At 46.3% G+C, this 25,622-nt stretch overlaps 1 protein-coding gene across 3 annotated transcripts in view; it reads left to right on the plus strand.

Annotated features, from left to right (window-relative positions):
• The window catches only part of ENTPD1 (ectonucleoside triphosphate diphosphohydrolase 1), a 38,647-nt gene extending 16,534 nt beyond the window's left edge, over positions 1 to 22,113 (plus strand). For 2 of the 3 annotated variants that reach the window (XM_036385907.2, XM_036385906.2), the window contains exons 2-10: positions 11,447 to 11,580; positions 11,961 to 12,078; positions 13,292 to 13,442; positions 14,268 to 14,427; positions 15,055 to 15,291; positions 15,774 to 16,034; positions 17,034 to 17,153; positions 17,335 to 17,472; positions 17,585 to 22,113. In XM_036385907.2, coding sequence (XP_036241800.1) covers positions 11,467 to 11,580; positions 11,961 to 12,078; positions 13,292 to 13,442; positions 14,268 to 14,427; positions 15,055 to 15,291; positions 15,774 to 16,034; positions 17,034 to 17,153; positions 17,335 to 17,472; positions 17,585 to 17,791 — 1,506 coding nt within the window. In that variant the 5' untranslated portion in view covers positions 11,447 to 11,466 and the 3' untranslated portion in view covers positions 17,792 to 22,113. Of the gene's footprint in view, positions 1 to 2,590; positions 2,636 to 11,446; positions 11,581 to 11,960; positions 12,079 to 13,291; positions 13,443 to 14,267; positions 14,428 to 15,054; positions 15,292 to 15,773; positions 16,035 to 17,033; positions 17,154 to 17,334; positions 17,473 to 17,584 lie in introns of those variants that run through there. The other variant, XM_036385905.1, reaches the window with a different exon arrangement.
• Positions 22,114 to 25,622: the final 3,509 nt, after the last annotated feature.

Here is a 25,622-nt window from a genome sequence, read left to right on the forward strand (position 1 = left end):
ACAATTTTTCAAAACGAACATCTTCTTCCTGTTTCGTTAGGTCATGTACTGTTGCTGCATTAATTTGCTGTATCATAGCTACATTAAAAACTTCTCCATTCTTAAACAAAGCTTTCACATCTTTTTTCATTTATAACTGCTAAGACCATCAGAGTTTAAGAAGCTTTTGTTTTGGTGTGATCAGTGTAGCAAAAATATAATCAGGCCTAAGTTGAGCTATAAGAGGCTCTAAGGGCTGAAAAATACTGGATAAAAATATCAGACAAAACAGGAGGGCAAGGAAAATTCTCAGATGCTTTCAGTGATAGCAAGTGCAAAACTGAAACTTCTCCCAAGCACTTTGACTTCACTGTTCCCACCCAAAGCAAGTTGACTTCCCACATGCCTGCGTAAAAGATAAGCAGGTCATGGCCCTGGAAGAGACCTACTGCTGAGAGTCCTCTGAATAAGACTGCTGTGGGAGCCCAGCCAGTTCATAAATGGATTTAAGGCTAGGGTTCCCACATTTTCTCTGAGGAGACAGTTCCAAAGAGTTACTGTACAGCTCCTCTTTCTCCTTCAGCTGCTAGCTTTCATTTCTATCCTTCACATCTCTTTAAGTGAGCCCCATCTCTTTGGGATCAAATCCTGCTTTCAATTAGTGTTGTTTGCCTTATGAGCATCTGAAGTTTGAGTTATTTTTCTCTTGTTTGTCTTTTTCTGAGTTTAATTGTTTCCTGTATTAAGATGGTGGTTTCCATAGATACCTTGGACATCATTTATCACTCCTTCCTGGACATACAGTTCCTCCCAATGATTTACACAACAATTTGCCATATCTGCTTGAGACCTTGGTTTCTTCATCCATATCACTGCTATACTGAGCATTTTAACACGTCATCTTAATAGCATTTTAACATGTCATCTTAATAAGCTACCTTCTTCTCTTTACACAACTTTCAATCCACATGATGGAACTCTTGTCCAGCTACTTTTAAATTCAAACATGGTACATTGCGTGTCTATTTTAGGATTTTGCACTGATAATTGTTGGAAACTTTAGCTCAGCTTTTCTCTGCTATGGGTAACTGTTAAACAGAACAGTGTTTTGTTATTTTTGTTCCCCTCCCCCCGCCCCCTTGAGAAATGTTATCAAAGAACAAAGTCTGGCAAAGTATTCAGGGTTGGTATGCTCCTAAATGAGAGCTGAGATAGCAATGACCGTTGTTCTTTCAGACAGCTCTAGCGTGAGTTTTGTCCCCTTATCCTGTCTCCACCTTGTCCAGGAGGAAAGCATTTGTCCTGAATTGCAGAGGTAGATGCTAATGTGAGTCGCTGCTTGGTATTTAGTGGTGAGAAATTCGAGCGCTATCAGCCTCCCCAAATCCTAACAGAAACAAAGAAAAATCTGGACATGGTGTAAGTTAGTGCTCTCTTGGGTGTATTTTGCTCTTATCAGGCTATTCAATGCACAAGTGGGGCTGTTCTGCTGATTCAGCATCACAAGAAATGATGCCAGGGCAGCTCCAGGCCACACTTAAGGAATTACAAAGGAGACCATTAGAGTCACAAGTTTTCTCTTTAGCTGATTTATAAATGGATTTGTTTTCTTTCTTGCTCATTTGTCCTAGAGCTGTTAATAAATAACCTTTTCAATGTCCCTGCTCCTGCAGGAGATGTGAGAAAAATGTGTGCTCATGTGAACTTGCGGCAAGCTCTGCAGCTGGGCTGGAGATCCTGTGGCTGGAAGGTTGGCTCTGGCTTGAGCTTGGTACCTCCCATCCCAAGCCAGAGGGAGAATGGTGCTGAAAGAGGCTGGGAAGCACGGTGGGTCCAGGGAAGCAGCAGACCTGTAGCTCCTTTTTGCATGGGCCAGGGTTTCTGGACAGAAGGGTGGGCTGCTGTGACTGTCCCCTGTACCTGTGCTGCCTTATCCAGAATAGCTCATGTTTGTATTTTGAAATATTTGAGGCAAGAATAGTGGGGAGAAGGAAGATTAATGGAGATACACAAATTGAAGGCCAAACTATGGCTTGATTATAAATGGGTTTCTTTCCCTGAGCCTCATTCTTCTTTCAGGATTCACTGCACATCCCAATAAGTAATAAGTAATTTGAACTTTAGAGATTCATAGCACCCTGTGCCAGCCCATTCATCCAGCAAAACTCCTTTGCTGTTTTGTTACATGTCAGCATGAGGCTCCAGCCTTTTCAAAGTGCTCCTCTGACCACGAAACTTTGGATTCATATTTACCTTATTACCTTTGTAGCTTCCAAGAAGTATTTCTTCTCTTACGCTCAGGAACTTTGTCAAGGTCTGTGCCCCGCAATAGCCTCTGATCCCATGTTCCTTACCATTGGTTGTCACTAAAAATACCACAGGGTAATTTGTTTCCTGCTATTTGAAATGGAAATTGTAGCAGCATGAGGAACAGAGAATTATATTCATGATATTCATGCCAAATATCATGAGCTGAATTCTCCTCATGGTTTGTGGGAATCCTAGTTATTAAAGCTGACCTCTGAGAAATCAGTATATTTTTCCACAAGGCCTAGACAGTGGATGTGCTCCTCAGCAAGAAAAAGAAACTATTCCAGCTGTCTCTTGTCCTGTGCTCTGCAATGAGGAATGGAGACTCCAGTGCTGACAGCTGAAGGTAAAGGGGTGAGTTGGGAAGTGTTTAAGCAGAGTGCTATCTTTTTTTATGCATGCAGCCCTAACCCTGGCCTGCTGAAAGGAGGGAGCAGGGCTGCTGCCCTGCCTGAGTAGCAAAGGGTCTTTGCTTCTTCTGCTGGGGATTAGTTGCAAAGGGAAGGTGCCTACAGTATTCTCTGCTACAAATGGATGCTATGCATGTTAAGGGAGGAAAAACTCACTGGATACCTTATAGGACTGAGAAATGCTGTTCTTAGACAGCAAACAGATGTGCTGGAAATCACAATACCAAGGGGTGGCACAACCTGGGTGTAGGCAAAATCCCAGGCAGTTAGGCACTGCAGCATGTGGGACTGCTGTGGAATGGGCATCACCCCAGGGGCCTTGCCAGTGGCTCTGCTGATGCTGCACCAGCTTGGAATAGTGTTTGTGTGTCTGTGATCAGTCTCCAATGGTTTTGGTCCTGAGTGGGAAGTGAAACTTCAGGAGAAATGCTGGTTGCTTTTGTGTGCAGAAATCGTCGGGCAGCACAGGCAGCAGCTCTGCTGGCTGACATGTGGCACTTTGGGCAGATGTGCTGCTTGTTTTGGAAAGCAGGGAAGTGAGCCCCTGAAGGCAGTAATGTTATTCAACACACAAGGTGATCCCAGGAGTCTACAGTTCAGAGAAAAACATCCTTGAGGTGTGGTGAGAGGCTTGGTGGCCTCAGCCCCTTCAGGGCAGGGCAGGCTGTCAGTGCAGAGGGCTCACAGGAAAAGTGGGGACTGCTGGGGTTGTGATTTGCCACCACTGGGAGTCAAAAGGTGCTGGGTGCAGGGCAAGCTGTGGGTGAAGGGGCATTTGGATCTCTTTCCTCTGTGGTCATTCCCAATCAGAACCTCCTGTGGGGCGTTGCAGTGTTTACAAAGCTCAGGACTTTTTGTTCTCCAGGAAGTTTCTGAACTTGCTGGCCCAACGTGGGTGTTGAAGGGGGGAGTGGTTGCTCTGGAGGCTGTTTCCTCTCTTTTTTTCATAATAACTTGTACATCCCCCTCATGTGTGGGTGGTTGATGGGACACAGGAAAGGGTGGGCCTTTGGTGATGTGACTCACACATCACCCATCTTCCAGTGTAAGCAGTGGTCCTGCTGCCTTCAGCAGCAACCATAATTAAATATTTGTACACGATAGCTGCTTGGGGCTGAACTGGGAGCAAGAGACCAAAGCAACTGAAGATCAGTGCCTGTCACCAGCCAGGATGCTGGGGACAGAGAGAGGCATGGTTTTCTATGCAGGGACAAGAAAAGCTGATATGATGGTGGATTTTAGTGAAAGAAAAGGCAATTTCTCAGAACTAAGGGTGGCCATCTCACAATTTGCAATACATTACTTCTAGCTCAAGAGAAATATGTGTTGACTCCAGTCACAAGAGAAAAAGAGGAATTTCTATGACAGTTTCAAATTATTATAAAAGTAATGCACACTTCTTCTGTGTCAATAATGTCTAGTAGCTCTTAAAAGAAGTAACATCACAAAATAAAAAATACTTGAGCTGAATCAGACGAGTATTTAAAATGTAGAATGCAAATAAGAAGCAGCCCATTCTCTTCTTATTTTGTTCCACAAAAGCCATAATCCAACCACTGAAAGCTATGTTAATTTGAAAATAATGAAATCTATTAAAGATGCATATTCAGAGGCAAAAAAGGATTATTAAATTAGTGCAAATTTAAAGTTGGAAAGTGTAAAAGATGGTCAAAAGAAGCATAAGGAAAAAATCATGGCCAGGGAGTTAAAAGAAAGGAGAATGTAAGATCTTGAGCCCAAGTGGAAGCCTGGCAGCACCATTGGCCACTGCAAGTCTGTGTATTCAAACTATCAACAATGACAAAGCTGAAAGGTGTCAGTCTTGGTGCATCCTTTTTTTTTTTCCCAAAAAGACAAACAAATGCCTTCACATCAAGTGACAGTCAAGCATATTCAAGCAATAATTTAGCTGGTAAGCCAGGGAGGAGGGAAAGCCCCCTTGAGCTCATTGGATATTTTCTGATGAAACTTCAAGCTTTGTGGATAATGGCAATAAATCTTCTCCAGTTAAAATATAGTTTTGATGGCTAGTAGGAAATTAATGCCAGAGGTTTCCTGACAGGAAACTGATGTAACTGATAACAGTTTTCTCTTCTGATTTGAAAAACATCTTTGATGTGAGAATTGTAAAGAAATGAGTATGAGTACAAGTAGGATACAGGCTTAAAAGTCCAATAACCATCATATAACTGTGAAAAAAAACCTATCTAAAGGTATTGTGTCAGCAGTATCCTGACACTTGCTGGTTGTATTTACGAGTATTGAGTATGTGGGTCTGACTGCTGTGATGCAAGCCAGAAAAATATCTTCCTACAGAGAGATTATTTAATGAGCAGGGCAGAGACATTATTTAATGGGCATTGGAAAGACTTGGTGGAGGCAGTGTACAACACCAGGGAGATGGGCTGTGAGGCCAAGGTGGGAGGGCTGTGAGTGCCTTGCAGAGAGCTAGGGAGGCTGAGCACCATCCCAGCCCTGCACTGTGGGAAGGTCTCTTTGTGCATGGTTAATTGGGCACTTGGTGTGGCAGTCTGGACCACTGGGGCTCGTGGCCAGAACCCCTGGACATCACCTCTCCAGCAGAAACTGCACTGCAGGGCCAGGGGGCTGCACAAAGCCCCTCTGTGCTGCAGGCAGCTGTGGAGGGGAGAGAAGTGTGTGCTGCCTGCTCCTTTGTATCCATCTCCTGCTCTTATTGCTCAGCTTTTGCTGCCTCCAGCACCCAGCAGCTCTCTAGGATTTCCACGTGCCTTTCTTTTTTCCAGGGAAAGAGGGCTCATTCCATGTGTCTTGTGCAATTTCCCAGGGCTGTATCTCAGCCACAACACTAAAAGCAGCAAAAGGATGAGGAACTCCCACACCAAGCAGTGCTGCACACATGGATAGCACCCAGCAGGGTGGCTGCTGGGGCTGAATGATGTCTGAACAAAACCTGGGGCTTTGTTGGGCAAAGGAGGGAGCACCTTTGTACAACTGCATCTGTATCCCACAGGGAGAGCATATGCACTGCATTGGCTTTGCTGACAGCATAACTTATGAGTGCATTGTCCCCTTTTTGCTGATTCCCCTCCTTCTGAACCAAGGAAACGGAACTGGGAGAAAATCCAGGAGCCACCCTCATCCTGAGGCGGGATTGGCTACACCAGTGCTGGCAGACAGAATTGTCATTTGTCTGAAGACAATTAATGAGCCTTCTTTACTCTTCTTTTTTTGCAAACTTGACAATTCAATTCCTTCAATCTTTCCTCATAGGTCAAACTTTTAGGCTTGTGATCTTCCTTGTTCGCTTCTGGAGTTTCTCCAAGTGGTCTACATCTTTCCTGAAAGGCAGTGTCCAAAATTGGTAATAGAACCTTCACAGGAGGATTTACCAGCTTCAGATGGAGGGAAAGATTACTATAAACTGCTGTAGCTGCAATAACATTTTCTCTGGAAAAGCTACTTAACAGATTGCTCACCACACTGTCCTTAGGTGATGGCTCTTACCTAAATGTCATATTTGCTCTTGTCCTTAAGTGAGTTAGATGTTTCCACCAGGCTCTCGCCTATTTGTCAAATTTATTTTCAGTTCCAGCCCTGTGTGTCAGTGTGCTTTGCTCCCAGCTTGGTGTTGTCTCACATACAGGCACACTCTTTATCTTCCAGCTCACTAACGCACAGGTATGTGTGCACATAGGACAGTTCAAGCTGCCAAGCTGTGTAGCCCAAATTCATAGGACTCCATGGGTTTTGAGACATGTAGGGATGCATGATTTCAGTATCAAATGTCTCTGAGAGACAACATCCAAAAAACCCATTATACTGTTTGGATTATCAGTTTCACTGACACTTCAATGTTTGTACTTCAGCACTTACAAGTATTTCATCTGGAAAAATATAACCCTTCATCTGGAAAAATATAACCCTGCAAATGTGTGTTTATTATTCTACATAGCATTACAAGGAGAGGCAGAGATCACACCAGTATTTAGGCCACAGTCTTTGCCATATGAATAATTAAAACTTGGAGCAGAGTCTCCCACACTGTTCCATGTAATAGTTGTAAAAAGTGATGTAAAAGCCTGATCTGGAGCTTGAATTCTATAAATTTTATAAAGCCCCTTAAACCAAAGCCATTGACTTACTGTATATGTGCTTGTATGTAAATTGTAAGCCAAACCTGAGCCTCTTGACAGCCTAAGAAAAGGCTTTTCCAATATACTGGCCTGAAACAGGTGGTTTACATTACTTTGCAGCAAAGCCTTTCTAGGTAACTTGGATACAAGCATGTTGAAATGAAAAAGGCAGATGAAGAATGAGTAAGTCAGTTGGGGACAGGGAAAATTTCATAAAAGGATTGATAAATGAAGCAATGTTGTTCTTCTGAGTGTTAATGCACTCAGATTTTTGGTTATGGTGAGTGAAGACAGGAGGGCCTTTTGGGTAATGTGTATCAAACCCTGAACCCTGCAAGTTCAGCAACCTCACAGAGTAATCAGTGAGGCAATTTCAGGCAATTCAGCCTGAAAAACTTCATGACAACTGAAATCTCGTTTTCACTCATCAGGAGGATGATGTGTGTGTCTCCTCTCCACGCTGAACAGCAGCACTAACTGCTCCCATGCCCTTTCCCTACCATCACTGCCAGCAGAACTCCACAGACATGAACTCCTGCAGTTAGAAAATGTGCACAGTCTGCATCACCAGAGCCCCTCTCTCCTGGGTGGGTTTGCTGAGTTCACATGAGAGGTTCTGGGCTGACTTAGCACAGCCTGTGCTGGTGGATGACCATGTTTCTGAAGTAGTACAAGTCTCCACCTCACTTCATTTAGGCTGGGACTGTATCATCTCCTGTGTTCATTGCCGTGCAAGGCCAGTCTCCTTGCAGCTCTGGTCAGAATGCTCAAGAAAAATATAAGCAAGTAATTCTACATGCAGAGAAGTGATGCTGGACTCTTCAGTTAGACAGAAAAGGCCAGGCAAGACAAAAATCCAGAAAGGATAATTTCTTACAAATTTACTAAGAGAATAAATTCTCTTAGGACTGGGCACTTCAGAAGTTGTGAGATAGAAGTGGAAGACAGGCAGAGAGAATAGACTGACAATAAATAAAATAAGGCTGAAAATGGGAACATTTCTGACCACAGAGAGGAGTGCTGAGAGGATAAAGGTGATGGTGGGAACTGTCTCTGTCAGTGTGGCACTTGTGCAGTGGAAGAGGGATGGCCTTGCAGTACAACTTCTTGTGATCCCTCCTCTAATAGACTGAGCATGAACATCCAAATGAAAATCAAACATCAGCTTTATCTGTTGTGCGAAGTCAGAGCTTACAAAAACATTTGTATTTATTAGAGATGATGGGTCACAGTGAGAACCAAGCATGGCTTTGGTCTATGTTCAGCATCTTTTCTGCTTGACATTCCTAATGTCACTCCTTAAACAAGCCTTAGTCTCTGCTTATTGCATGTCTAAAAGCAGCTGGTTGCCTGATTCCTTTTAACTTATGTTAGTAAGTCTTGTTTGGTGAGAAGGGAATTGAGGGTGGGCAGCCTTGGCTGTGAGTGACATCTCCTGACATGCAGAGGTGCTGTTGATTTAGTCTAGTTTGGCTGGAGGGGCCATTTCCTATTAGTCTTGAGCTCTGGAAGACACAAGAGTCAAATCTGCTTCCTTGCCTTCACACAGAGCTGCCTCCCACGCTGGTGCAGTCCTTCCTGGTTATTCACTAGGAGCAACAGGGTTTCCACAGCAAAATTGCTGCCACCTGGAGTGACTGACAACATCCTCCCAGTTCTCTGTCTTGGAGACAGAAAGGATGTTAGATCTGTTCATGTTTTAGGGCCATCACTGGATGGAACCAGTGGTAGCCCCTACAAAAAAGCAAAGAGACCAAAATTGGAAACAGACAGAGCTGCCTGAGCAGCTGGGCTGTGCTCCAGCATCTGGAGAGTGCTCAATGCCCGTGCAGCCGGGCAAGGCTCCAGCATCAAGCAGCTCTGAGCTCTGAGAGGAGGAAAGCAGCATCATTTCTATGCCTGCTTATGGCCCTATGGGATGTTTTAGTCACTGCACACAGTGGGCAGTGTGAGAGAAAGAGTAGAGATCTGTCTCTGCTTGGATTCTGACTGGGCACAGGGACAGAAGATCGCGTCTGCCTAATCTTTAGCTGAGGAAAATTGCTAGTGGAAGGAAAACCCTGGGGCCTGGCAATCAGTCAAGTACTGCTCCACTTGGTGGACACAGAGGGAGTGTTTGCATGGCATTCAGCAGTGAGAATGTGGAACTCTGAGGAGCTGGAGGAAGCTGCAATAGCTTAATTGTTTAGCCCCTGCAGAACCTGCAATTACACCTAGAGCTGATGGAGGTAACCAAGTGCACAGAAAAGGGAATTTATTGAAATACCTCACCTTTCTGAACAGCAAGTGAATTTTAACTACATTGAATTTTTTAGATAGATTTGCAGTGTTGGTTTTTGTTTGGATTCTTAAAAATAAGTTTGTCTTTTTTAAACAAGTCTGTCAAGTATTCAAGTCTGTACACTTTGAGTGCTCTTTGGAAGGTTATTGCTTTGTTACACTACCTTCTGGATTATGCTTATCACCTTGTACCTTTTCTTGTATAAAACATTTCAATAAAATGCTTCTTGGTAGCATTTGAGTTCACAGAGATGGATGGTGGGGCATGGGATACAGCAATTAAGTCGGTCACCTATCTACAAACCCCAGAGTCCTGAAAAGTGCTCATGATCCTGAACTAAAATTCAGGCAAAAGTCATATTCAGAGTTAAGAAAAGAATGTGCCTTGGCAAAAAAAGTACTGATCTCAGGCCACAGATGGGATGCAGACAATTATCATTATGTCTCTGCCTTCAGACAAGGGATTTCTAGTTCATAATTGGGATGGTCCATTACAGTGAGAACAATGTTCCTGCTTTGCTGCCAGTGCTGGCACTTTCAGAGCTGCTGCAAAGATACAGCAGTCTGACAATACCCATCACAACAGGAAATCTGAAAATCTTAGAACTTGTGCAAAGTCACATATCCTTCATTCCCATGACTGCAAATACCTAACAAGATCTCAGAGGAAGGGTGGCAACAATTATGTGGATGTGCTGTGCAACTGTCAGCAGCAGATTCAGTTTTCAGGCATGCTAACTTCATATCTATACTGTGCAGCTAATTTTAATTATAGCATCTGCTTTAATTCGTTTCTCTGGGGTTAAAATAATTTTTGTTCAACAGACATGCTCAGTGCTACCATAACCTGAGCCAACTACTCTCTCCAATGAGAAGGAAGGTCTCCCAGCTGTCATGCTCTGCTGTTTCTAATCACTTCAAGCCCTGAGTTCTGGGCGTTTTTGAATAGAGTTGGATAAAATGCATTCTTACTTCCTACTCTCTGGTATGTGCACTAGGTTATTTTTTTAAGCTGCATTCTTAGAGATATTGGCAAGCATGCTGGCCCTCTAATAGGCACTCACAACATGCAAGCATTACAAGCTTCCAAATTTCACAGTTAACCACAGCAGATTTACACAGAGAGAGCACAGAGCTCCAGGCATTCCCAGTGCACCAATGTTACATTCCCAATGGGCCTGTCTGAGGCATCTTCAAAGTGAGCTCCACTGGCACTTTTAGGTTCCATTTTCTCTAAGGTAAGAAGCTGTTATTTGTCTATAGTTAGAGATTTCCAGAGGTGTGTTGCTTCTTTTCACTTGGGCTAACTTCTGAGAATAACTTGAGGATTTAGGGTCATTTCTAAGATCAGTTCTGGAACCTGAGACTGCCTCTCACATAAAACCGGAGCAGTTAGAAGCTGACCCTGTTCAGAACTTGAATGCTTTTCATAATTCCATGCATGATATGAAGTGCCAGGATGGATTTGGAGCATTAATCTGTGTCTGGAGGTCTGGAGACCTCTGGAACCCAACTTCTGGCATACAGGTGCAGAGCAGGTTCTCTCAGAGCGTGGCAACAGTTGATGTGGTTGCCTGCACTGAGGTATTGCCATCCTGAATGACTGTAATGTACTTCTAAACATCTCCTGGAGTGTTTGTGTAAAAGGAGAAGAGAAACAAATTCCCATGCTAGTCAGTTGATCAGTGCTTTTGAGTATGAAGCATCACTGTTGGTAGAAATGGATTTCATGTCATAGTGGGAGCACATATGTCCTATGGAGTCATTTGTTTAAATGTTGACTTTACATCAAATATTATAAATCTGGAAATTATGCTGATACCCTTTCTAGAGCTCCATGTAGGAAGATGGTATTTTATTAAACAGTTGCAACACCGGCCAAGTGTAAGTTGTGAAATGACGTTTTGACTGTGGGATGCATGAAGGATTATCCAAAGCAGAAAAATGTGAAAGACAGCATCATGCTAGCCACTAACAAGTGCAACTATATGTATATTGGTTCTGAAAGCTCAGATGACATATTGGTTGTGAATGATTTTCATCAGCCATAAGTAGCCTTTTTTACAGAATTCTACTGCTAACCATGTATAGTAAACCACAAAAATCATAATTTGTTAGACAGGTTATCCCAAATATGCCTGTAACATTTAAGGAATTAGAGTGGTACAAGTTCTGCAAAGTGTGTGATTTATCATACTGTGCCAATTCTGCAAACACAGGCCATTCACAACCTGGTAGACAAAGGCAGATATTCATAGGGGAAAAGGACTACAGGAACATGCCAAAAGACATGCCTTTGGGGTGTGAGGAAAGATGGGCTACTGGGACACTAACATCCTTTTTCTGCTCTAGTCACAGGTACCAAACCAAAGATGTCCTCAACAAGAACGATTCTACTCATCCTGGGATTCCTCTCCACTTTGGCTGTAATTGCTTTAATTGCTGTAGCAGTGACCCAAAACCAGCCACTTCCGAAGAATATTAAGGTATTACAAGCTGGTACCCTTAGAGGAAAACAAGCTGGGGGGTTAGGTGTCCATAGTGCTCATGGACATGTTGCTGCCCTTGCTGGCTCTGGCTAACCTCTTTTTCTGGCTCCATGCACCTCAACATCTTGGTTTACATCTTTGTGGGAAAACCAGTCACAGCTTCACAGGGAATCATCTCTTAAGTCACCAGTCCCAGCTTCGCGGTTTCTCTGCTCCTGTTTCCTTTGCCGGGAGCTTTGCACTGAAGCTCTGCTGAGAGGAGCAATGGCACACACAGTCCCACAGCTGCCAGACAGAGGGGCTGTGTGTGCCTGGTGCCCCAGGGGAGGCCAGCACACAGTGCCTCAGGTGTGACACGGGCTCTGCTTTGCCCACAGTATGGGATCGTGCTGGATGCGGGATCGTCCCACACCAACCTCTACGTGTACGAGTGGCCAGCAGAGAAGGAGAACGACACCGGGGTGGTGAAGCAGGTGGAGGTGTGTAAAGTTGAAGGTAAGAGGAGAAAAAGGATCTGGGGAAGGGGCGTGGGATGAAGAAGAGATAATGTAATAAAAGGGTGAGGGAGGAGAAATCTAGAGGAAGAGGTCAATAGTAGAAACAGCATTACACCTGTGAGATAATGCTTCTCACTGGTTCCCATGGTGAGCTGTTTGCGCCTGACCTTCCTGGGGAAAAAATGCATCCACTTTTTCCTTTGTCTTCAGGATGCTTGGGATTAATTGCTTTTTGGAAAGAACTACACCAAAGAATGTACTTAAATAAATAAAATATCTGCATGCACTCTTGCTAAAGTGCTGATGAAAGCAATGAGAGGGGAGAGCATGGTTTGCTCTTTTTCAAGGCTTCTGTGCAAGTTTGTGGCTTTTGCACAAGGCTTGTGGCTCAAGGTTGCTCAACTTATGCATGTCATGGTGCTTTTTTAATTCTATTTAATTGCTGTGTAGATACTGTATGGTTTAGGAAGGGATAAATGAAGCCTAGGGGTGCACACAACAAGGAACAGCACAGACCATCATAGATCGCTGCATTCTGAGATGTTGTCAGACCTGCCTGGGGTCTTTTCAGGCCTCTGCAGTGCAGGAGAGAGCCCTACTGCTATCAAGCTGCTGTGATAGCTGCTCAGTGCTGCAGCATCCCACGTCACGAGCAGCACACTGAGCATACAGCAAGCTGGAGCAAATGGGGCTTCACTGCTGCCATGCAGGCACTGGTCCTGGGGCAGAACCAGGGGACACATGGCAGAGAGGGACAACGATTTTTTCCTTGGGTTAGCATGAGACACAATAGCTGCAGAACACCCAGTGTTGTAGTGTGAGCAGAAAGTACACAAACAAATGACAGCATCTGCCCCCAGAGGAGCCAGCATGGAAGGGTCAGGGATATTCAGGCACAGATCCAGGGTACACCCAGGCAGACTCATAGAAGAGACTGCAGATGTTCAGGGCATGCTAAAGAAATGGCTTGGCTCAGCCGTCATTGCTAGTTCATAGCCTGCTTTGCAGAGAAAGGGTGGGAGATGCTGAGCACTGTGACCACCCACTACGTGGATTGGGCTTAGCTGGTGCTGTAGGATTCCTAAAGCTCCTCAGAAATGGGGTGGTTGAATCTGATTCTGCTGCCTGTGATACGGTTTGACACACCCGCTCATGACAGCATTCTGGGGTTATGCTTGGAGTCTGAACTATAAACTACAAACTTCTTACAGGCCCTGGGATCTCAGGTTACTCCCATGCCACAGAGAAGGCAGGCCCCTCTCTGGCACAGTGCCTACAACAAGCAAAAGAGGTGATTCCCTCAGCACAGCACAAAGAGACACCCGTCTACCTCGGAGCAACTGCTGGCATGCGGCTTCTCAGGTACTGCAGGGCTTGTCCCCTTCTCCTGCAGCACTGCACCTGGGACCACCATGGATGTGCAGTGGGGGCCTCTGGGGGACAGTCCTTGGACACACTGCCAGCTCACACAGTGCCCAGACAGCCTCCTCTGCTGCGGCCCTCTCTGAGCCCCGAGTCCCCTGGACTTCTCCATTGCTTCCCCACTCACTCCAACCCTCCATCATCTCCTGCATCCACATGCAGCACAGAGACACCGGGAGATCAGCAGTGCCCAAGCTGATGCTCTGACATCCCCATAATAAGGGGATGCTCAAGCATCCCCACACTCTGGTATTAGGCTCAGATTATTGAGCCCAAATATGTTGCTACACCCCACAGAGGGCCATCAGAGGCTAAGGTAATTCTATAATCACAACCTCCTTTAATTACAATTTGTGATTTTCAGGAGGGTGACCCAGACCTCTCCTGGCTAGGACAGGGAACTGATCTTTGGTATATATTGCCTGGGAAATCTTCCTGGGGATATCTTCTGGATTTCTTCTCTAATGGTGACAGTAAAGAGGAGTCTCCACAGTGCAATTCCTGTCACAATACATGCTATAGAACAAGAGCTCTGGTCTCTGCTCCAAGTACCTACCACTCCCAGCTGCAGGGTCTGTAAGCATCAGAGTTGGTGGCAGCTATGCTGTCAAGGTGTGACAGGGAGGACCATGGCAAGTCAGAGCTGGATGACCCACACGAATGACCAACCTCTGATTGGTGGGGAGTTGCAGCCTGCCTGCTCAGAATAAAGCACATAGAGAGCTGTCAGCCAGAGTTACTCCATCCTTTCTTCTGTTCATCCAGGTTGCAGAATGAAAGTGCAGCGGACAAAGTCTTGTCCTCTGTAGGAAACACACTACGCTCAGCTCCCTTCAACTTCCAGGGTGCCAGGATCATCACTGGTCAGGAAGAAGGAGCCTATGGATGGATCACCATTAACTACCTTCTGGGCAATTTCAAGCAGGTAGTTTATCTATAGCAAGACATTTGAATTATTGGTTTGCAGCACTTTGTAAGTCCTGCCTTGCAAGAAGGTGTCACAGGCACTCTCTTCCCTTGTAAGCCATTTACCAGGGATCAGGAAGCTGCACATCTTGCCTCAGCAGTTGCCGTGAGTACATCCTGATACTTAGTCTTATCAGGATGCATCACTATAAATCGGCTTCAAGCACTGAAATAAAACACCAGCATCTTCAATAATTTTGCTTGGGTACAGCATCCTCTTCATTTTCTGATCTAAAATATTTCTGTTTCTGAAAAGTTTGACTATGGTTCTTTCCTGTTGAGCTTATAAATCTTCTGAGAGCTGAAACAGTAAGTGGACTGTTTTTTCTCATAACAGTAGTATTAGATTTCATATTCTTTGTCCTCCTGCAAACACTTGGACATGATCCATTTTTCTGTATTTACAAGCTTGCCTTTTTCTTATGTCTTGTTCCAGCTCTCATCTCATGCCCCCTCCAGGACTTCCCATGTTTCCTGTGTTCTGTGCTTCTGCTTCTCTCCTCATAGTTCTTTCTCTTATTTATTTCTCCAAAATAAATCTTCTCCATGCCAAATATATCTGGTTTACTTTGATTTTTTTTCCAAGTCTGGCTGGAAAAAGCTTCTGCACTCCCTGAAATCCTTAAGTGAGACATCAGGAGCACTAGACCTTGGAGGAGCCTCCACACAGATTACCTTTGTATCAAAGGACCTCACTTCTGAGTCCCCAGAGAACCAGCTCTACTTCCGTCTCTACGGCAAGGATTACCAAGTGTACACGCACAGCTTTCTCTGCTATGGGAAGGACCAGGCTCTGCAGCAGAAACTGGCCAGGGATCTACAGGCAAGTACATCTACATCTGTAATTGAACAATCCTGGACTCTCCCAGCTTTGGGATACTGGTGCTGTAAAAGTTGCTGCATCCCAGCTCACCTCTTAGTCTGGATTAGGGAAATGTCATTGTTCTCCATACAAACTACCAATTTGAGATGCCTTGATTCTTGGGAATGGGGTAGCAAGAGAACTGCATTTAACTGAAGTACTCAGGGGAGGTGACATTTTACCATCTCTGAGAAACCCAAATCAACAGCACAGCTTCACAAACTGTGACTTAAAATAATTTGTCCAGGGTCCTACAGGGAGGCTGTGGCAGTACCCACATCTTCCCCTGTACAGATAGTGCCTTAATCCATCCTTATCCCTTTGACCTGATGTGTGCACCTGGATCTGATGTACTGAGACAAGTGCCACCCTTCCTTGTGGCTTTTTCCCAGGGTGTTATTCTAGAGCAAAGTGTAACAGTTTGGATTGGTTTTTACTTTCAGACCGCGGAGAACAGCAGTCTACCTGACCCATGCTTTCACAAGGGTTATGAGAGGACTATAAATATTAGTGACTTCTTCAAAAACCCTTGCACATCAGACAAGAAAAAGCAATTGCCTTTCAGCCAGCTGTACATTAAGGGAGAGGGGGACTATCAGAAGTGCCGAGAAAACATCCAGAAACTCTTCGACAAAAGCAATTGTCCTTACTCCAGTTGCTCCTTCAATGGGATATACCTACCTCCATTACAAGGGGATTTTGGGGTGAGTCTTCACTCATTCTTCAACTATCTGTGATCCAGAATGTCAGAAGAGCAGAAACTCAGAGTAACGCTAGAGCGCATTCTTCATGACTGAGGCAGGAAATCATTTACAAGATGGCTTTTTGGACATGTAACTTTTTGGACACGAAAGCAGTGCTGCACTTGCTGTGAGGACAGACATGTTAAGAGCTACCCCAGTAAATACTGGCCTACCAGCACTGCACTGCTCCCATTCTAACCCATTTCCTTGGGCTGCTGTGTTTACTCACTTTTTAAGCTGTCTAGCACCAAGGCAGGAGAGCCTGCTGCAGGCAGGAGCACTGCTCCTGCAAACCTTGTCTCCTGAGGTCAGTGGTGCCACCAGACCTGAAATTCACCCAGCAGTGTCTGAGTGCTACCAGTGAAAGCAGTCAGCTCACCTATCTGCCTCCCAGACGTGATGAGGAGACAGTGCACACTCTGAACAAACATTATGTGTGACACCATGCTAACCATCAGTCCTAGAGCTGCAAAAAGCTGCTCAGTGATTGTGAGGCTTTCCAGGGAACTGCTAATACAATCTTGCCCTGTTCCTAAGCTGCCTCCTACCTATCAGCTACTGGCCATGGTCAGAGATGGGGTTTCTGGACCTTGGATTATATGATGGGGCTCTGTACAATCCTTTCAGACCATCACCTCTGCTCTTTGTGGTGATATTGGTTGCGACTCATCTCACTCAGTTGCCAAAATGGGGTCATGGTTGTGATGGCAATCAGCATTCACTGTATGCCACTGGCACACATAAAGGAGAGAGCTCACAGAAGTTCTTTAGGATATCATAATTCCTACCTCCATCTGGCAGCAGCTCTGAGCTGTATCCCTCAAAATAACATCACTCTTGAAAACATTCCTGCTCTTGTGTGTGTGATGTTGCTTCTTATATTTCTTTATCTATAAACAAACTCATTTTATTTTGTGGGATTTGTGGCTTAGTCAGATTAAAAGAATCTTTCTCCTTCAGGCTTTTTCTGCTTTCTATTTTGTGATGAACTTTTTGAACCTGACCAGTGAACCAAACCCCCTTGCCCTGAACAAAGTGACCAGCACCATTGAGAGCTTCTGTGCCCGGCCTTGGCAAGAGGTGAGCCATGCTTGTTGCAGTAGACTGGGGCTGCTGATAGTTTTCTGTGGGATAAATGGCTGGGATTAATTTCCAGAGCAAGATGAGGAAGATCCCCCCAGCACCTGCAGTGGATGCTCAGGCACAAGCTGGAGCAGTGGGAAGGTGTGTTTAACAGTCTGGTGATTGCCTCCTTCCCTAGGTGAAGACAGCATATCACCACATCAAAGAAAAGTACCTGAGTGAATATTGCTTCTCTGGAGCCTACATCCTCTCTCTCCTGGAAAATGGCTATGAGTTCACTGCAGACAACTGGCAAATGATCCACTTCCTTGGAAAGGTGTGTTTCATGGTGGGGAGGGCCCTACCCCAGCAGTTCTCTGCAGCCTCTGCCACTGTTCAGGCAATGCCCTAGGCAGCCTCCCAGCACTGATTCTGCTCTTCTGTTTCAGATTGGCAGCAGTGATGCAGGTTGGACCCTGGGCTACATGCTGAACCTGACCAACATGATCCCTGCAGAGGAGCCAGCCGGGCCCCCTCTCTCCCACGGCAGCTACGTGGGGCTGATGGTGCTGTGCTCCCTTGTGCTGGTGTCTGTGCTCCTGTTTGCCTGGCTTCTCTTCCACAAGCCCAAGTGCCTGCAGAAGGGGATTGTTTAGGAAGAACCTGAAGGCGAGAGGAGCCATGTCATCCTGGCTGCTCAGGGCTAGGAGACTCCAGCAGAGCAGGCTGTACTGCACAGTCCCTCTTACCGAAGCTTCTGACTGTACAACAAGGGCATTTATTTCTTCTGAATCACACTTGCACTGACAGATGTTGGGACATCAGGCTTGCCACCTTCTCTGCCAAGGACAGACAAGCTCGTGTCCCCTCCTTGAGTGGGTTGTACTTTCATTCAAGGAAACTTTGCTGCTTGTTGGTTTCTGCCTTGTGCACAGCATTATAAAGAGAAAAGTGGGAGCAATCTTTGGGAGCCAGTGCTCCTGCAAGGGTTATCTCAGGGTCACACATCCCACTGAGCTCTTGGGAGCTGTCACATACAGGGTGATCCTGCTGCTTCTCTGCTGAAGCTGTTCCCAAGAGCCCTTTCTGCACCAGCATGCCTCTGCTCACCTCCCTGCACCCTGAGCTCTAGCAGCCCTACAGCTGGGTACAGCTCTTGCGCCTGGCTGGCCCCTGAAGGTGGGTCAGGCTCCCAAATGCCACTCTGGGAAAAGAAGGGATGAGGATGAAGAAATGAGCATGCTTGTGGTCATCAGCCCTTAGCTGGGCTCTGTCTGCTGTCAGCTCCTTTTGCAGGTGGCAAAATGCCTTTTCCCCACGTCTTCCTGATGTTGTTGCTGGACCAAAGCTGGCTCACTGTTGCACTGAGCCATTCCCGTGTCCCTAAGGTACATCAAGCCACAAGTTCCCAACCAGGCATAGCTGCTTTTTGTAGGAAGAGCTTGTATTGGCCCAGGTTCCTTGGCCAGTAGTGATTGTCTGTGCCTGCAGGGACTCTGGTGTGATCAGTGTGCCCTCAGGTATAACCCACTAAAGCAATCCAGGGTCACTGTGCTGATAACACAGCACCCTCCAACCTAGGGAAAGTGTTTATTAGTTAATGTTCCTGTAGGCCGCTGGCAGTAGTTAACCAGCATGAGAATGCACAGATAGAACCACTCTTTCCACCAGCAAAATTAGTGAAGATTTGCCTTTCCTTTCCTCATAGCACAGGCTTATCCTATGGCCACAAGACCCAGGGCTTGTGAGTGCACATACTGCAGCCCACACAACTAGGACGATGCCACTGATTGAGTTTATGAATCACTTTCTTCCATTTTTCCATTTCTTGGTCCAAAAAAAAGAGAGGTAAGTCAGAAATCCATTTTTTAAGAAACACTCAGAAACCACTGGTGCCTGTCTACCTCCCACAAAATCTCAGAAATCTCTTCTCCTAATGACCTGTAAAAGGCAAGAAGAAAGCAGATATTGTAGAGAGGAAGGCATAGCAAAGACACACCTCCTTCCCCAAGCAGAGGTGCAGGCAGTGTGGAGGGGTCAGGATGTGCAACCCCAGCAATGCCTTCTCCTTCAGGCAAGCACAGACACAGAGCTCTCCCAGTCTGTCCCTCGGCATAGTCCAGGCCAGAAAATGTCACCCAGTTATTTCTACTTCATGCCTGGAAGTAGAAGCCCTAATATATTGAAGGACCTAAAGGTAAGGGAAAAATCTACCCTGTCCTAAGGTCTTTGGGCAGATCATTGTTCTTCCAAAAACCTGTGTCTTATTTTTGCTCTGAATTAGGTGGCTTCAGCTTCTGTTGGATCTTGTTCTGCCCATTTCCAAAAGACTGAGTAACTCTGCTATTAAAATCCCTTTTTCTTCGGTGGTGCTTGCAAGTTGTCATTATATCATATTAAAATAGACTGGTTTTCAATCTGTAAAGTGGTCTCTGCTGACCTCACTTGCAGCTCTCGACTCCACTTCTTTTAAAAGTTGTACATCTTTCTGAAACTTGGACACCAAAGTTTTCAGCAGGTAGTTGAGTCACTAATAGTGTACCTATCTGGTTTTGATCTATGCCTTATGTTATCCATTCATATATCTCTGGTCCAGGTCTGTTCACTTAACAGAAAGTTTTTAGACTTTTGAGTCCAGCCGGACTGTTGCAACTTGGTCTTTTTTCCCAGCCATGATATTTCAGAACAGCCTCCGTCTCACATCCTACATCACTGTCTCTCAATATGAGCCATTTTTCCTTCTGTGTGGCTCCACTGAAACACATATTATTCAAAGAATATTGCCCCAAGCAGATTATCCAGTTCAATCTGCAAATGACCTTTCACCAGCAGTAAGTCCGCTGACCAGTTTTTGTTTATCTGCAAATACTCTGCGATGTCGGAATTCAGCTAGGGATGCAGCCTTCCTTCTGTTGTTTGCAGCAAAGACAGGTAGATGAGAGATGAGCAGCAGGTTTTGGCTGGAAGGCATTCAGGAGAAACGTGTGATCAGAGCTGCTTCTGCTGCCCAGACAGCCTCATCTGCAGCACAGCCCATCACATGCCACCTTCCTTGCATATGGAGCCCTTGTAGCAGAGCAGAGCCATGGAGAAGCTCCCCAGGTGAGCTGGCGCATCCGTCCTTCCGTGAACAGCATGGAAACCTGCAGGGTGGCACTACCTCTCCTGAGACCTCCTTGGGGATCTGGCAGCTGCTCAGTTGTGTCCGTGATGAGAACTGGCAGATCCATCAGGAAATATCAGAAATTGATGCAAAAACTTCATGTGGAAGTTGGTGTGGAAAGAAAGCTTGTTCCAGTCTGGTCTTCTTGTCCCTGCTAAGGATTTATGTCAAAGGAAAATGTCAAATATCTGGGAGAAGAGCTTTTACAACGTTTTGTATCTTCATTGCAAGTCCCATAGTATTAATACTGTTAGCTCCTGATTCTGGAGCCAGATGAGCAGCTGACATCTTCACTTGCTCCTGCTGTCTTAATTATCTCACTTTTTGGTTTGAGTTTTGGGGTTTTTTAAGCTTTAAACATGACTTGACTGCAACCAAAAGGGCCCAAACAAAGATAAATGCAAAATATGTTACAATATTTTTAAACCTTATGACTTTTAGACCCCATTCATAAATCAATCTCTCCAGGATAAGAACTTCTGAGGTGACAACATGCCAGTTGAGCAGCCTGAGGCTTCAGGAATTGATTGACTGAAGGCATCGTGTCAGGGCAAGACCATTGCATGTCATTCCCTGGTAGTGAACATTCACAGAACTGCCTATGATTGTTTTCTCTATATTTCTTCTGTTATTGCAGGACTTTATTCATGGAGGCTACTCAAAATCTTGGTCAAAGAGCTCAAGTTTATGAACATTCATTTTTTTGCTTCTGTGTTGCATCTGATCTAGCTGTATTCAACTCAAATGTGTGTTCCAGAGCCACCCAACATGTACATGAAGACCATTAATGATAGCGGAGGGAGTTTCCAAATATGCCAGTAATAACGTACCATTTCTCATGTTAATACAGTTGATCTGCCTCATTGATAATTATCTGTGCCTTATTTCTAATTTGATAGCTTCTGGCTTTAATTTCTAGACACTTCCTGCTTTACCATTTTGATTTTCCTGGGTAAAGCATCTTTTAACATCACATGTTCTGTCTATCATGTATTTACTCACTATTCAGCTCTGTGCTGCCAAGACTCCAGACCTTGGTCTCTCCTGAAGAGAGAGCTCTCCTGGGCTCCCAGGAAGCTCAGATGTGCTGCAGCAAGGTGGAATGAGCATCTCTGGTTTGGGTTCAAATGTTGATTGGTCCATTTTTGGGGAGGTTCCTTGCAGAGGGAGTTGATAGCTTTGCAGCGTGCAAGAGCAGCCTGGTCTCGCTGGGACTGATGACCTCTGTGAGCCCTGCCATGTTCAGCTGAGTGTCAAATGTGGGGCAAAGCTATTGGAACTTGTCAGAAGAGAGAGCCCAGGTACCTGCAGCACCCTCACCTCTTGCAGGAAAACTGCTCCCCACCACAGGCTCTAAGTACCTTAGATAAAGTTGCTTCTCCTCTGTGCACAGGCTACAGCAGATTCCTCCAGACCTACAGCAAAGCACAGCGGGGCCTCCACTTGGAAGAAAGCTCTCAGAAGTGGGGCCATCACCTCTGCACTGGAAGGCTGATTTGAAGTGTTGGCACTGGCCAGGGCTTTCCAGTTTCTCCCAGAGCAGTTCTGGGCCGGATGTGTGCCCCTTCATTCTCCACCCCAATTCTTCCCATGCTCTGTGCCAGGCAGGATGTGCAGGCTCTGCAGGGCTGGCAGCTTTGACGCAGGCTCAAGAGCCTGTTCAGGAGGGACTGGGGAGAGCACACTGAGGACAGTAGTCCCTGCCACCCAGGCCATGTGTTTTCTTTCCGTGGCCCAACCCTGAAGAAATGGATCTTTGTTTTGATGCACACACGAGCCTCTGTATGCTTATCATAATAAAGACTTCTGAACTGACGCCAGAAAAGTTTTCATGCTGTTTTCCAGAAGATGGGAGTTTGCCAGTAGTGGAATGGAGCTTCTGGCACTAAACATGGAAAAGTCCTGAGATGTGATTTCCTCTCTTGCCAGTTCCCTGATGCTCTCCTAGGTCAGCTCTGAAGATCCCAGTGGATGGGTAGCATCCCCTCCTGGTAGAGAAATGCACTGTGGTCTTTCCCAGGCTCTGGGCACCTCACATAGGTTGCCTCACTCCTGGGAAGGCTGCTACTGCCCAAACCACATCTTTCTTTGCCTTAGCTTCATCCTGACCTCCTCAAAGCAGTTTGTTCTCCCAAGCTGTGAACTGGACAGAAGCAGTCCTCTGTTCTCATTTTCCCTCTCCCTCCTGCAGGCAGCCCCCTGGCATCGTGCTGGCACTGCAGCCCACCTTTCCACTACCCTAATAGGTGAAGGACAGTGGGCCTGTGCCCCTTGCTCACAGGGCTGTGTGTGTCCGTGTGCAGCCACAGCCACAGCTCTGCCAAGGCAAACAATGCTTGTCACAGTTGTTTTTTTTCTTTCAGCAAGAGCTCCCCACAGTTTGCTCATTCTTATGGCTATTAGTTTGAACTTTCCTCAAATTTTCCAATCTTCCTCTGTTAACAATATGGCCAGAACTAAAGTGAACCCAGCAGATGCAGTCTTTCCATGGTCAGTTCCAGCAGAATCAGCTCCTTGCTGCCTGTGCCCACCAGCAATGCAAGGGTGGGGAGACAGGCCTTGCATTCACATTCCTCTCACTCTCACCTCAGTGGCACAGAGCATTCCTTCTCCCCTTCTTTCTCCCACTGCCTCAAGGTCTCTCCATTTTTGAACATCTGGGTGGGGGGTGGGGGAGTGTATGATCCATCCCAGATGTATCAGCCATATTTTCCAAATGAAGTTTTTATTTACTTCCTTCACTGTTTCTAAGTCCTAATGTCATCTGTTGTTTGCTTCTGCTTTCATCGGTGTTTTCAAATATGTCAAAATTTATTATTGTCATTTTCCTAGAGTGTGTAAAGCCATGCTAGGTCAGATCAAATAGGCAGGGCATTGGCACTCGTCTCCAGCTGTGTGGTGAGCAAGGATTTAGAGGGATAGTTAGGGAAACAGCACAATCCTTTTCTTCTACACATCAGGGGCTTAGGAAATTTGTGATCAAATGATTACCTCAAGATCTGATAACTCTGACTCTCTTCTCTCTGAATTCATCTTATGCTCTTTTGCACTCATTTAACTTTCAGCTTTGATGATGTAATTTCAGGGTGTCTTTTGTGCAAAACTCTTTCCTTTTGTATGCTTTAAACCTGCTGCCTGATGACAGGCTGCCTCCATCCTTGTGCTATGGATAACGCTAACCAACTCTCCAAACCTAGTAGTGTGTGAGATGTGTTCTCCGCTCACATGAGATTTTGCCCAAGGCTCCTTTTTAGGCTCTAATGCTCTGGCATTTCTTTTTTTACTGTTGTTTCTCATATCAGTGCTGCTTGCCTCCATAGGAAAGTGAGAGTTTTCCTCATGTGTCCCTTGGCAGAACTGCAGTTCCAACTCTGCCACTACTGTCCCAGGCTACTGAAAGCAGCCTAGGAAGGGAAAGGGGAGGGTGAAACTGGCCAAACATGGGGCTTGCACTGTTTTACTATAGCCCTGCCTAGCACTCTCTGGCTGCCAAGTAACACTGGGTAGTGCTGGAAGCCTGCCCATGACTCTTTCACATGGCCTTCATTGCTGAAGCCTGGGGAAAGAGCAGCTCCACGGGAACCCAGCAGCCCTGGGAGCAGGGATGTGAAGGAGGTGAAGGCATTTCCCACTGCTGTTGTGGGCTTCCAGCTTTGCAAAATACCACCAGACATGTCTTGCTGCAGAGACAAGAACTGTCCTACCATACCCATGCTCTCCATGCCACAGCTTCAGCTACTTTACCTTGGTTTCTGGCATGTGCTGGGAGAAGCTATCACCTCCAGCACTGACTCTTGTTAGCTAGCCACAGATGGGTGCAATGCCATTCCTGCTCCTGAACGTGTGGTGCTTTCAGACTGGCTGACAAGCAGGGATGGGGGGGATGGGGCTTACCTGGGAGAAAGTATTAATATGGTTACTGCTATCTCTATGCATGTGTAATATTTTTCTTTTTCTCTTCATGTCTTCAAAAGGGTATTTTTTCAAAAACAGGGGTTAAGAGGGAACTGTGCAGGTGGGGCAGAAGACCAGGAAGGCAGAGGATCAAGAAGAGAAATTATCACTATGATGGTGGTGGGGCAGAAAAATGTTGAATATGGGAAAGTCTGAGTAAGCCAAGTCATAAGCAGGCAATCCATGTGCCTTGACCACCAGCCTGTACTGTCTGCACCACAGGCTATCAACAGCAGCAAGAGGCTATGAACAGGGACTCCTTAGTTTTACCAATGCTCTTCCTGGAAAACTGAGGTAGAAAGACAGCAGCCCAAGCAGATGTGGAGAACAGGTACGAAAGCACTGGGAAAGAATGCTTTGCTGGGTGAAGCAAGCCTTGACAGAAATTAGAGCAAGGCAGCACAGATCCACCTCAAGGCTGAAGGGAAAGCAAATGTTTGGCATGGCACTGAGTATCCCGGGCAGCCCATTACTGGCGGCCCGAGGAGCTCCTCTCTAGTATGGCCTGGATATAGCAGAATAGCATCCTCATTTTACCCAAGGGGGCCTTTCTCTTGGCCTGTCCAGCCATGATAGTAAATTTTTCAGATGTTTGTGTTCATGTTTGGTCTCTGTGTCGGGGTTGTTCTAGTAAATACCTCTGTCAGAGCCACTAGGCTGCTGGAGTTTTAGCCTTGTGGGGCAAGACTGCAAAGCAAGGCTGCCTCTGGCAGTGGGCAGAGAGCAGGGACCATGAGGTGTCTGCTGCTGCCCACTGGGATAAGCATGGCAGAGGGGTGGAGAGGAACCGGCTTCCCCTATATCCAGAAACAGTTTGTAATCCTTTGTTAGCAGACAGCAGGACATTTTCATTTGTCTATATGCAGTTAAGCAATGTCCTCCTGCCCAGCGCCTGTCAGAGCTCTTTCTCATGCCCCCACCCAGAGCAGGGCGGGGTGATAGCAGACTGTTCGAGCGGAGCTCTCCGTGATGATTCCTGATCAGCAGACAACTCCTGCATTACATCCCACGCTGCTCTTCCCTCCCCCTGCACCGTCCCAGCTCGGCAGTTCGGGCAGCCAGCTGTGGCAAGGGCCATGCAGTCCCTGCCTCTGTTTATCCCGGGAGCAATGGGACCGCCGGGTGAGCAGGGCCGGGCAGAGGGGCCGACTGACCCGCGGCGGTGCCTCCGTTTCCCCAGGAGATGGGGCAGGAGAGGAGGCGCGGCGCGGAGCCGGGTCCGGACTGCGGGGAGGAGCGGTGGGAGCTGCCGGCGCCGGGCAGGGCTGCGGGGATCGTGCGAGCAGCGCGGCCGCCCCGGCGCTATCCCCATCCCCCTGGGCTCCTGCCCCACGGGAGAGTGACGGGCACAGCAGAGCCCCCCGCCCGCC

The sequence above is a fragment of the Molothrus ater genome, chromosome 8, assembly GCF_012460135.2.
Source record: "Molothrus ater isolate BHLD 08-10-18 breed brown headed cowbird chromosome 8, BPBGC_Mater_1.1, whole genome shotgun sequence".
Taxonomy (NCBI): domain Eukaryota; kingdom Metazoa; phylum Chordata; class Aves; order Passeriformes; family Icteridae; genus Molothrus; species Molothrus ater.